Consider the following 12086-nt stretch of genomic DNA (forward strand, 5'->3'; position numbering starts at 1 on the left):
GCAAATAATTAAAGTAATTTAATAATATTTCTTTGTAACTTTATTTTTAATTACCTTTTGAAGCAGTAGTTTTCTGAACGGACTTTTTTAAGGATTTATTTTATTTTTAATTGTGTGTGTGTGTGTGTGTGTGTGTGTGTGTGTGTGTGTGTGACTATGGAGGCCAGAAGAGGGCATCAGACCATCTGAAATTGGAGTTACAGGTTGTGATGAGTTACTAGTGTGGGTGCTGGGAATTGAACTCTGGTCCTCTGGAAGAGGAGCAAGTGCTCTTAACTGCTGAGCCACCTCTCCAGCCCTTGAACATTACTTCTTGATTCACATTTTCTGTTTTTCTTCTCTGCAGGCTTACCCAGTAGGTTATGAAATTTGGTGTTCTTAGCTTCTTTGTTTCAAATATTCACAACTAAAAATGACATCAGCTGTTCCTGGAAAATGCAAAGATCTTCCATTTTAAATTTTAAACAACGAGGAAAGAAACTGATAGAAAGAACAACATGAACCAGAAGCAAAAAGATGGGAAGGGGACATCGTGAAATCGGATGGCAAGCCAGCAAGGTGACAGCTTGTCAGGAAAAGCTTACAGGGCAAGCGCAAAATTGTGAGTAATCAGCGGCCAAATGTGGGACAGACAAAGTGTGAACAGAAAGGAGAGAGGAGCAGCGGGAATGTGGAAGGATTCTCAGAGAGCAGCTGTCTAAACCTCGGTGTGACGGAGGTGATCAGTGACTAGTGGAACCAAGAGATAGGTACGGAAGAATAAACACAAGGAACAATGGCTGAGCAGGCACTGTGGCCCGAACCTATAAAGCCAGCACTCCAGAGGCTGAGGCAGAAGAACCACAAGTTCAAAGCTAGCCTAGGCAACATAGTGAGACCCTGTCAGATGGAAGAAGGGAAGAGAAGAGGTGGGAAGGGGAGGAGAAGGAAGGGGAGGAAAGAGGAGGGGAGGAAAAGGGAAGGCTGTATTGGAGGTGTGCAGTGGTTCAAGATAAGCCTGAGGTCTCTAAAATAATAGAATCAAAATTCAGGGAGAAGTAGGAGGTGGAAAGTAGAGGAGGCATGTGCAGAAATACTCTAAGAAAAGGAAGATATACAGAAGTACTAGAACCCACAGACAGAGAGGGAACAGGAGGCTGTGAGCTACGTCCTTCATTCACAGCTAAAGAAACTGGGGGCCGTGGAGGCTAATGGATTCCCCCATATGACCTGCCTAGCAACACAGCTGGGGGGGGGGGACCCTGTGCAAATTAAATGGTAATTCAGGAATAATAAAGGATCAAGGGAAAACCTTCTGTTTCCAAAAAAAGGACTTTTTTTTTTTTTTTAACTCAGCTTCTTTCCTCTAGAATCCAGGGCCCATAGTCTTGAAATTATTTTCAATGTCTCTGATAGAGAACAATGCGGATGATGATCTGCTTGCCAGAGTAATGCAGATATTGTTGGGCAAGGGAGAGAGAACTGTATCTACCACACTACTTTTTAATTCTTTAAGGAATTTTATACCCCTGGAGCCTAAGGCAGGAAGGGCGGCTCACTCTAAATTGAAAGGCATCACTATAATAACTTTGATAATACTCCACCCTGCTCCCTCCCAGAGATAACAAACATCAAGGTAACTATCCACCTACGGAAGTGGACACAGCAGAGTAAGACATTCATTAGGGGAAAATGGCACCACTTAGGATAATTCTCAATGAGCTGGCAAACACCGTTTTGCTAGGAGAGGCACAGTTTACCCAGCGACACCCTAACGATGTATATATAAAGCAGTCCTCACCCCGCAGGACATTCGCCATCAGAGCAGCACTCCAGTGTAAGCACCATGTCCGTTCGCTTTTCCTCTGCATCCAGACGGCTGGGCTCCGTGAGGCTCTCCAGCGCAGGAGGAGCCTTGGGGGCCGGAAGTACATGCGGAGTGCCAGGGATCGGAAGTGGCTTCTCCTGCGCCTTTGGGGGCAGTTCAGCCTCAGGAGGGCTGGGCAGCGCTTCTTGTGGGGCCTTTACCACGAATGAGCATGGCCTCCTGTCTGGAAATGAGAAGGTCACCATGCAGAACCTCAATGACCGGCTGGCCTCCTACCTGGAGAATGTCCAAGCGCTGGAGGAGGCCAACGCTGACCTGGAGCAGAAGATCAAGGACTGGTATGAAAAATTTGGACCTGGGTCCTGCCGTGGCCTCGATCATGACTACAGTCTATACTTCCCGATCATTGAAGACCTCAGGACCCAGGTAAGAAGTAAAATGGCATGGGGCATATGAACAAAGAAAAGTAGAAGAGGTCGCTGCAGGACATGGAGCACAGCTTCTAGAACTTCATTATCAGTATTTTAAAATAACTTCTGGGCTGGGGAGACAGCTCCACAGTTAAGAACAGTGGCTGCTGCTCTTCCAGAAGACCTGGGTTTAATTCCCAGCATCTACACGGTGGCTCACAACCCTCTGTAACTCCAGTTCCAGGGGATCTGAAGCCTTCTCCCTGTCTCTGGGGGCACCAGACACACACATGGTGCACAAACATGCATGCAGGCAAGACACCAATACACATAAAATACATGAATTTTAAAAAGCAATAATAATAATTTCTATTACAATTATAATCTTTGAGTATGACCCACCTATCATCTGAATAGGCATGCATGCATGTTTTTAGTAATGTGAAAATATTTTTTTAAAAAACTGCCCAACATCTCTAACTAGAGATTTATAAATGTAAAAGGGAATTTTTTAAGGTAAAGTGGAAGTTAAACTATAAATTAAAATTACCTATATCCTAAATCCCCATTTTCAAACATCTTATCATCAGTTCTGGGTGCAAGAATTTCTATGATTTCACATGGTACTTAATTGTGAGGAGATTTGAATATTTTATGATGTCCTCCCTCTGACCACTCACAGATAATCTCTCCATTCCTCAGATAATCTCTGCAACTGCGCATAACGCCAACATCGTCCTGCAAAACGACAACGCCAGACTGACTGCTGACGACTTCAGAATGAAGTGAGTTCAGGCAAAGAAAAACAGACCAGACGTTACCCCGGGACCTCCCTCTTTTCTTTGGACCGCTGGGAGTCCTCTCTGCTCTCTGCCTTTGTCCATTTGTTCATTTTAAAGCATTCATTAATTAACCTAATTAACTTGGAAAATTTTCCCCATTATCTTGCTTCATGGAAGTGTGTCTATTCCATCGTGGGTAGTCTCACTGAAACTTGATCGCTTAGGTTAAGCTTTAGGATGAGCTGAAATGTGGGGTGACTCAAACCTGGTGGGAGAGAATTGAACCTTTCCAACACGTCTCTAAGGTACGAGAATGAACTGGCACTTCACCAGAGCGTGGAGGCAGACATCAACGGCTTGCGGAGGGTCCTGGATGAGCTGACCCTGTGCAGAACTGATCTTGAGGTGCAGTTGGAAACGCTCAGCGAGGAGCTGGCATACCTCAAGAAGAACCACGCGGAGGTAGGCACTCAATCTTCCCTGCCTTCATAGCCTGCCTCCTTCCCGAAATCAGAATCTAATTTCAGACGGTAAATAGCATATCTTAGTATCAAGTGGTTTTAACTTCCTCCTACGCCTCTGAAATGTTTCTATTATTCCCTCTCAAATGAAACAAACCAGCCCATGATGGTAGCTCACAGCTGCAATCCCAGATCTCAGACCAGAGGATGGCTGAGGGTTCAAGGGTAGCCTGGGCTCCAGAGTAAGACTGTGTCAAAAGAGAAAAACAAACAGACCTCACAAAAAGCTTTGAGCGGTATGAACCCTGTCCACTTGCCTCCCTTACAAACAGTCAGAACTTAAAGTGACGGAACGAACCCATTTCAGGAGATGCAGGCTCTGCAGTGCGCGGCGGGAGGCAACGTGAACGTGGAGATGAACGCAGCCCCCGGTGTGGACCTCACCGTCCTGCTGAACAACATGCGAGCGGAGTACGAGGCTCTGGCTGAGCAGAACCGCAGGGACGCCGAGGCCTGGTTCCAGGAGAAGGTAAAAGCAGGCTCGCGGGCACACACCCGGCACCAGGAGTGGACGCCGCTGTCCCCTCCCTGACACCAAATCCTGACTTTGCAGAGCGCTACTCTGCAGCAGCAGATTTCAGACGATGCTGGAGCCACCACCTCAGCCCGGAACGAACTTACTGAGATGAAACGGACTCTCCAAACCCTGGAGATAGAGCTGCAGTCCCTCTTAGCCATGGTAAGTATGAAAGGGGAGGCAGATTTGCTTTAGAAGTTGGAAAAAAAAAACAAAAAACAAAAAAAAAAAAACTCTTAAGAATGTTCAACCTCGTAATTTTATTCACTCGGGATTTTATCCATTGATTACTATGTTGACATCTGCTTGAAAATTATGCCTAGATGTTAATAAGTCCTGGAGACCTGCAAATACAATTATTTTGACATGCTCGAGAAGAAAGGGCATTTTACCTTTACCAAAAATCTCTGTAGAGCAAAAATATCTTCCTTAGTTTCCCCGCCCGGCCTTCACTTTGGTCAGTTAATTAAGCAGGCTTAAATTTCTTTAAAGTGGCATAAATAAGAAGCAAAGAGAGGCGGGAAGGTTGAGTCTGAAGTGAAACGAGCCTAATGACAGTAATAACCACCCTTTCCATGAAGGGTTTGCTCGGTCTTTTCACCCACTGGTTAGTCCACAATGCCCCGAGGCGAAGGCAGGCAGACTTCACAACTCACATCATTATCTCCAAAAGAAGAATCAGATTCAAAGAGAAGCAGTGATTCCCAGAGTTGTGCAAATGGAGACAAAAAAATGGGACTTCCTCTCCAACTTGCCTAAGTCTGTACCTTTTCTCCTATGGCTAGGAGACCGCCAGCGCTTACCCAAAAAAGAATACACGCATTGTGTGTGTGAATGCATGTAAAATCAGGGCTCAGAGCAAAATATTTGACTACAAAAGAGTCAGTAAAATACTGTCGTCTAGTCAGGCATGGTGGTGCACGACTTTAATCCCAGCACTTGGAAAGCAGAGGCAGTTGGATCTCTGTGAGTTCAAGGCCAGCCTGGTCTAAATAGCTAGTTCCAGGAGAGCCAGGGCTATGTAAAGAGAGACAGACAGAGAGAGACAGACAGAGACAGAGAGACAAAAACAGACAGAGACAGAAAGACAGACAGAGACAGAAAGAGAAGACACTGTGGTCTCCATTTGACATCTTCATTTCGTGTAAAATTCTAACAGGTGACCTCTTGTTCTATACAGACTCAGCTGACTTGACAAGCCAAGCAATTGGACGGTTTAAAAGGGTGGTGCTTTTCTTTGGATCACTATATATATAATAATATTATATATATATATACACCGTTTATATAATTGACTCTAGAAAAGCAATGATTAGCAGGAGACAGACCTCATGTGATTCCCGATGAGGAAGCCATTCATTACTTAGAAAATTGGAAACTGCCACACCCCACAAGGGCAGCATATATTAGTGTATATATGGTAGAGCTCCTTTGACTGAACCCTCAAGAGAAAGGGTTTCACCCTTCTGAATTGACAAGGACCATTGGCCACCATCTGTGTCATTATCAAATAGGCTGGTATGGTGCGCACCGTGAATATTGAGCGAATGGAATCTTTCAGATGGATGTGGCTGTTTGTGTATATGTGCAGTTGTGCGTTCATGTGTATGGTGCACATGTGGGTGGGTGTGTGTACGTGGGTGTGAAGGCCAGAGGCTGTTCCTCCGGAGCTCTCCACCATGTTTTTTGAGACAGTCTCTCTCACATGGGACCTGGGGCTCACAGGTTAGGCCAGGTTGGCTGATCATCGAGCCATAGGAATCCTGTCTCCACTTCCCCAGCCCTGGAATTACAAGCACACAGCCATACCTGACTGTGTGTAGGTGCTGGGGATTGCTCTCAGGTCCACATGCTCTCATGGCATGCACATCACCAAAAGCCGTCTCCACAGCCCTGGATAGGATTGGTTGCCTTGTGTGAGGGTGACTCTCTTCTAAGAGGCTTATTCTCAATCAGCACAGTGACGTTTTCTGTTTCTTCCCAAACCACAGAAACACTCGCTGGAGTGCTCCCTGACCGAGACCGAGGGCAACTACTGCACACAGCTGGCTCAGATCCAGGCTCAGATCAGCGCGCTGGAGGAGCAGCTGCACCAGGTCAGGACCGAGACCGAGGGCCAGAAGCTGGAATATGAGCAGCTGCTGAACGTCAAGGCCCACCTGGAGAAGGAGATCGAGACCTACTGCCGCCTCATAGACGGAGACGAGGGGTAGGCACTGTTCCTCTGAGAACACTCTCTAGGGTTCCTGAAAGTCCTCTGAAGCTGAGCCAGGTCTCTGTGGGCCAGATCACGTGTGAATGGATGCACAGTCCCTGGCACTATTTCAGCAGTCAGTGAACTGCTTCCGGAAGTCTGTGCTTCTCGATTGCTTTAGCAAAACACACATGTAATTAATGCAAAACCTATTTTTTACAGCTCTTGTGTTAAGTCAAAAGGCCAAGGAGAACCCAGAAATCAGACAAAAGGTAAATAAAAGCTCTATGGACTATTCTCTGGTTTCTTCTCTCCTCCCTTTTCTTCTCTCCCTCCTCCTATGTCTCCTTCTCCTCCTCCCTCTTCCTTCTGCTCCTCCGTCCTCCTCCTTCTCCTCCCTCCTCCTCCTTCTGCTCCTCCGTCCTCCTCCTTCTGCTCTTCCCTCCTCCCTCCTTCTCCTGCTCTTCTTCCCCGGACCCTCTCTTTCTCTTGTGTGCGTGTGTGCAGGCACACCTGCATATGGAAACCAGGGGACAACCTCAAGTAGTGTTCCTCAGCCATGGTCCACTTTCTGTTTGAGACAGGGTCTCTTATGGCCCTAAAGCTTGCCAAGGAGGTGAGGCTGGCCGGCCAGTGACACTCAAGGATCCTCCTGTCTCCACCTTCCCAGACCTAGAATCACAACTGACTTGTTTTACGTGGATTCTGGGGATGGAGCTCAGGTCCTCATCACTACATAGCAATCACTTTGTAAAGGCTGTGCCATCTCTGCAGACTTCCTCTCTCTCATTTTCTGTCTGTCTTTTTTATTATGTATGTTTCTTTTTGTTTTGTTTTGTTTTCTGAGTCAGGGTTTCTTTGGGTAGCACTGGCTATCCTGGAACTCTCTATGTATACTAGGCTGGCCTTGAACTCAGAGATCCACCTGCCTTGGCTGCACCACCACCCAGGATATTATATATTTTTCAAATGATGAATTTAGCAAAATGTTAATGGTTTTTATGTATCATTTTAGAGTCATCTAAAACTGCCATCGTTAAAACTGTCGTCGAAGAATTAGATCCCCGTGGCAAGGTTCTCTCCTCCAGAATTCACACCCTGGAAGAAAAATCCACTAAGGTCACCAAGAATGAGCAGAGGGTGCCTTCCTGAACTCCACTCCCTAAAACCAAGAGCCCTAACTGAAAATACCAAATCTAAACGCTTTTCCAAAATAGGGCCCTCTTATGCTTCTGCTTCTCTTCCAGCGAGTGAAGATGAACTCCTTTTAGACTAGTAACATTTCTTTGGCCTTCTCTCTGGTGGTGTTTCAATAAACGTCTTCCTGTTGCAAGCTATCCTCCCTGATTCTGGTCCCTCACTGCATTCGACGTACACCCTCCCACGGGAGCTAAGCGCTGCCTTTAATTCCCTCTGTTGAATCCACTGCTCTTTCCAAGTTAGGAACTGGTTGAATATGTAAAGGTTGTAGTCTTTCCACAAGTCTATAAAATTTTGTCTACCATCCTTCCACACATACTGGGTGTGTATATGTTGAGTGCTAAGCAGTAAAAATAAAATAGCTACTAGAAAAGAATAAAATAAAAACCAGTTCCTGGAGCTAGAGAGACGGCTCAGATTCAGTTCCCAGGTTCAGTTCTCAAGGTGACTCACAACCTCCTGTAACTCCAGTTTCAGGAGATCTGACACCCTCTTCTGGGCGTCCTTGGGCACTGCACACATACATGCATGCTGGCAAAACACTCATACATATAAAATACAAATAAATGATCTTGAGTATAATAGGCTCATGAAAGTGAAAATAAGGAATTGAAGAGTGTCGGGTGGTGGTGGCACATGCCTTTAATCCCAGCACTCAGGAGGCAGAGGCAGGCGGATCTCTATGAGTTTGAGGCCAGCCTGGCCTACAGAGTGAGATCCAGACAGGCACCAAAACTACAGAGAAACCCTGTCTTGAAAAACAAACAAAAAAGAAGAAGAAAGAAAGAAATTGAAGAGTCAGAAACAACCTAAACATAAAGGAAAGATGATGCATGTGGAATTTTTTAAGAGGGAGGTTAAAGATTGTAAGAGCCAAAAGTAGTGGAAGACTCTGCAAACCAGTGTTTTCTGGACATGATAGGACTGTTATGTTCAGGGACTCATGGCAGCTTTGACTCTGTGCACAGGACCCACACAACACCAAGCCAATCAAATTTCCAGGATTCATGAAATCTCACTCCTAGCTAATGGCAAATGATGGCTGATAGGGGAGTGAGAGTCCAAGCTCAGGGAACACAGTGAAAGAATGTAAGAGCTGGAAAATGGGAGGAGTGCTGTGGAATAATCTTTTTGCACACTGTGAAGACATGTTGCCCTCGTTGGTTTAATAAAGAGCTAACTGGCCAATAGCTAGGCAGGAAGAGATTAGGTGGGACCTCTGAATAGGAAGCAAGCTCCAGGATGAAGAAGGGCGGAGTTGCCAGGAGACTCAGAGAGAAGCAAAATGAACATGCCATACTGAGGAAAGGTACCGAGCCATGTGGTAGAACAAAGATAAAAAATATGGGTTCATTTAAAATGTAAGAGCTAGTTAGTAACAAGCCTAAGCTATTGGCCAAGCACTTAAAATTAATAGTAAGTCTCAGTGTGGTTTATTTGGGAGCTGGTTGGTGGGACAGAAAATCCTGCCAACAGAGGAGGGCTGTGAAATGCTGTCTTCTGAACTCGGCATGGCTACTGTGTTTGTGAACCCCCAGCTGTGAGTTATGGAGGTAGATGTGGCCCCTACACAAGATTAAGTAGGCTCCATCCCAGTGGAGATGGAGCAAACGATTCTTCAGGACCCACCCTTATCAAGGAGCCACTGGCAGTGGATAGCTGCCGAGAGAAGAAAATAATTCTGTATTGAAAATATGGCCATCGGTAGGTTTCCATGTTCTAATGGATGACCCAACCCCCAGGCACATTTGGGCAGAGCTAACTGGACTTAGTGGGCTATAAAAGAAATAAAAAAAAAAACATGAAGTTGGGAGGGAGACATATTGGGGACATATCCGTTACTTTTCTGTCATTGTGATATAATACCATGACTAAGGCAACTTACAGAAAAAAAATAATAATTTCTTTTGGCTTAGAGGGTTAGAGTCCATAATGGCCCAGCAAAGGTGTCAGGTAGGCATGGTGGCTGGAGCAGAATGCTGTCAGCTCACATCTTGAACCACAAACACAAAACAGAGATGCTGAACTGAAAGTGGTAAGCTTTAAGCTCTCAAATCCCACCCCCAGAGACATACCTCTGCCAGCAAGGCCATGCCTGTTAAGCCTCCCCAAACCACTGCCATCCACTGGGGACCACGTGTTCCAATGTCTGAGACTATGGGGAACATTTCTCATTCAAACCACCATGTGGGGCTATAGGAATAATTGGCAGGGGAAATATGACCATATTTCATTATCTACCTGTATGAAATGCTCAAGAACAAAGAAAAATTAAAATTCATTAATTTATTGCAAATAGGGGTTGGAGTGTAGCTTAGTCTGGAGAGTGCTGACCATGCCTACACAAAACAGTCATTTCTATCCCAGGACCACATAACCCTGGGTGTGGTGGCACACCCCTGCATCCACACTCTGGGAGGTGGGTGTGGGAGGACCAGAAGCTCAAAGTCATTCTTAGTTTCAAGGTCATTCTTAGTTACATAGAGAAGCCAGTCTGGACTACATGAGACCCAGCTTCAAAAAATAAATAATATAACATACCCAGGTAGACCTAAAACAAACCTGTCTGAATAACTGCCTTTTATATCCTATACTCTTACATCAAATCTTGGGGGTGGGGCGGGGGAGTCTCTTGCCATAGAGTTCTACAATTAAAAATACTTGGCCATTGTGGAAGACAGTTCACCAGGTTCTTACAAAGCTAAACACACTCTGATAATTTGATCCAGCAATTTCTGGCAACCACTGGGTCCTTACTCCTCTATCCAAAAGGGTGAAAACATCACCACCAAAAAAAAAAAAAAAAAAAAAAAAAAAAAAAAAAAAAAAAAAAAAAAAAAAAAAAAACCTGCACAAGGAGGGGCCAGAGAGATGACTCCACGGTTAAGAGCACTTGCGGTTCTTCCAGAGGACCAAATAAATGATGGCAGATCCAGATGATGGGGCATTAACTAACCAGAGCTCTCAGGCCGGGAAAAGACAGAGAGAAAACTTCAGTGGGTATGACTAAGTGAAAGATGCCAAGCTAGAAAGACCACACCATGTAGGAGGCCAACTCTCCAACATCCTGGGAACAGTGCGTTGATCAGTGGTTGCCAAGGACTGAAAGGAGAGGAGAAATGGTGAACAAAGGGATCATCGGACTAGGAAAGTATCCTACACGCTACCATGAGGGCAGGCATGTGTCAACATACAAATGTCCAACCAACAGGGTTCACCAAGAGTGAACTGTAATGTGAAACACAGACTCTGGTGAGCATGGCGTGTCAATGATCTGTGGAACAAATGCACTGTTCATGTGGACCAGTGGGAGCTGATAAGCAGGGAGGCAAAGCATGATGGTGAGGAGTATGGGGGGAAATCTTTGTACCTGACTCTAAATTTTGTTGTGAATTTAAGACCATTCTTAAAAATTCTTTATGGCTTTTTTTTAATGACTAAATCGTCAGCTCATATTTATTCTGTGTTTTGGAAGTCTGATCACCAAATCATCCAAACTAAGGGAATAAACTTTCTACTGAAACTGAAACAGGTTGAGAGAATAGTTGGGTATATTTGTGGCTTTTGAACTGTAACTTCAGTGATAACAGCTAACCAGTACCTGTGTGCTAAGCACTAGTCTAAAAGCCATTTGGTCCCCACAACTGCCCTATAAGGTAGACACTGTGGTCATCGTCATTATATGAGTAAGGGAACTGAGTCAGAGAACAGTGGAGTTATTTTCTCAGAGTCATACAGCTAATAACTGGAGGAGGTGGAGTCTAGGCGCTCTGACTCACCATCTGTGCTTAGCCGCAACCTAACACCCTGTGGGTGAGAACCAAGAACTCCGTGGCTCCACCCTCCTCCTACTGAAAAGGGGTGCTAGCACAGTCATCACCTCTTTCCCAGAGAAACCATTTGCAGAGGTGCTAACACACCACAGGCTGATTCTCAGGAGAAACACTGGGAATCTAGCAGCAAAACAAACCTCATCCCTGTTCAAGAATCATGTTTTTCTGGGCAAGCAAGGTAGCAGTAGGTAAAGCTTTGAGTTGGATCCCCCAGGTCTACATGGTGGAAGGAGAAAACGGACACCTGGGAGTTTCCTGTGATCTTCACATGCATATTGCAACACACGTATGCACACATGCACACATGCACACATGCACACACACACACACAATTTACATACATACATAAAAAGGTTTTCAAATGAAAATGCTCTTCTAAAATAGCCAAGAGAAATATAAAATATGCATCTTTTAAGTTTTTAAATTCTTTCTTAGCAATTTTGTGTGGGTGTAGTTGTGGGTATGTGGACACAGCATACCACGGCACACATGTGAACCACAGAGGACAACTTGCTTCTGTAAGTCACCTACTTCCAGATCATTAAAGTAAACAGTAATGAGAAACTCCGTGCTGAAATGAGACATTGAAACAGCATAAGAGTTAACGTTTGATTCAGTTGAATTTCTTGGAATACCGGCAATATGCACAGAATGCCACACTTTAACACCTAGTAGATTCTCAAGAAATGACGGGTGATATATTGCTCTCTGACCATGCATACATAATCTGAAGAAACAAAGACATAGATAGAAGGGACCCAGGGAACTTGATCAAGTCATCTTCTATTTCCAGAAAGTTCTAAAGCATATATATATATATAT

The 12086-nt window shown here is 44.9% G+C and overlaps 1 protein-coding gene across 1 annotated transcript; it reads left to right on the forward strand.

Moving 5' to 3' along the window:
- The first annotated feature begins 1791 nt into the window (after positions 1-1791).
- Positions 1792-7568, forward strand: Krt27 (keratin 27). The gene is made up of 8 exons (XM_028889520.2): positions 1792-2233; positions 2920-3002; positions 3305-3461; positions 3828-3989; positions 4074-4199; positions 6029-6246; positions 6454-6503; positions 7247-7568. The coding sequence occupies exons 1-8, from the start codon at positions 1826-1828 to the stop codon at positions 7381-7383; spliced, it is 1341 nt and encodes a 446-aa protein (XP_028745353.1). The 5' UTR covers positions 1792-1825; the 3' UTR covers positions 7384-7568.
- The last annotated feature ends 4518 nt before the right edge of the window (positions 7569-12086 follow it).

This window comes from Peromyscus leucopus, chromosome 8b (assembly GCF_004664715.2).
Source record: "Peromyscus leucopus breed LL Stock chromosome 8b, UCI_PerLeu_2.1, whole genome shotgun sequence".
In the NCBI taxonomy this organism is placed as follows: domain Eukaryota; kingdom Metazoa; phylum Chordata; class Mammalia; order Rodentia; family Cricetidae; genus Peromyscus; species Peromyscus leucopus.

What these genes read in the sequence shown, in the direction of transcription:
- Krt27 (XM_028889520.2), top strand. Translation starts at nt 1,826, where the DNA reads ATGTCCGTTCGCTTTTCCTCTGCATCCAGACGGCTGGGCTCCGTGAGG. An exon ending in GCTGACGACTTCAGAATGAA is followed by an intron (nt 3,003 to 3,304) that starts GTGAGTTCAGGC and finishes CACGTCTCTAAG; the next exon opens with GTACGAGAATGAACTGGCAC. An exon ending in TCAAGAAGAACCACGCGGAG is followed by an intron (nt 3,462 to 3,827) that starts GTAGGCACTCAA and finishes AACCCATTTCAG; the next exon opens with GAGATGCAGGCTCTGCAGTG.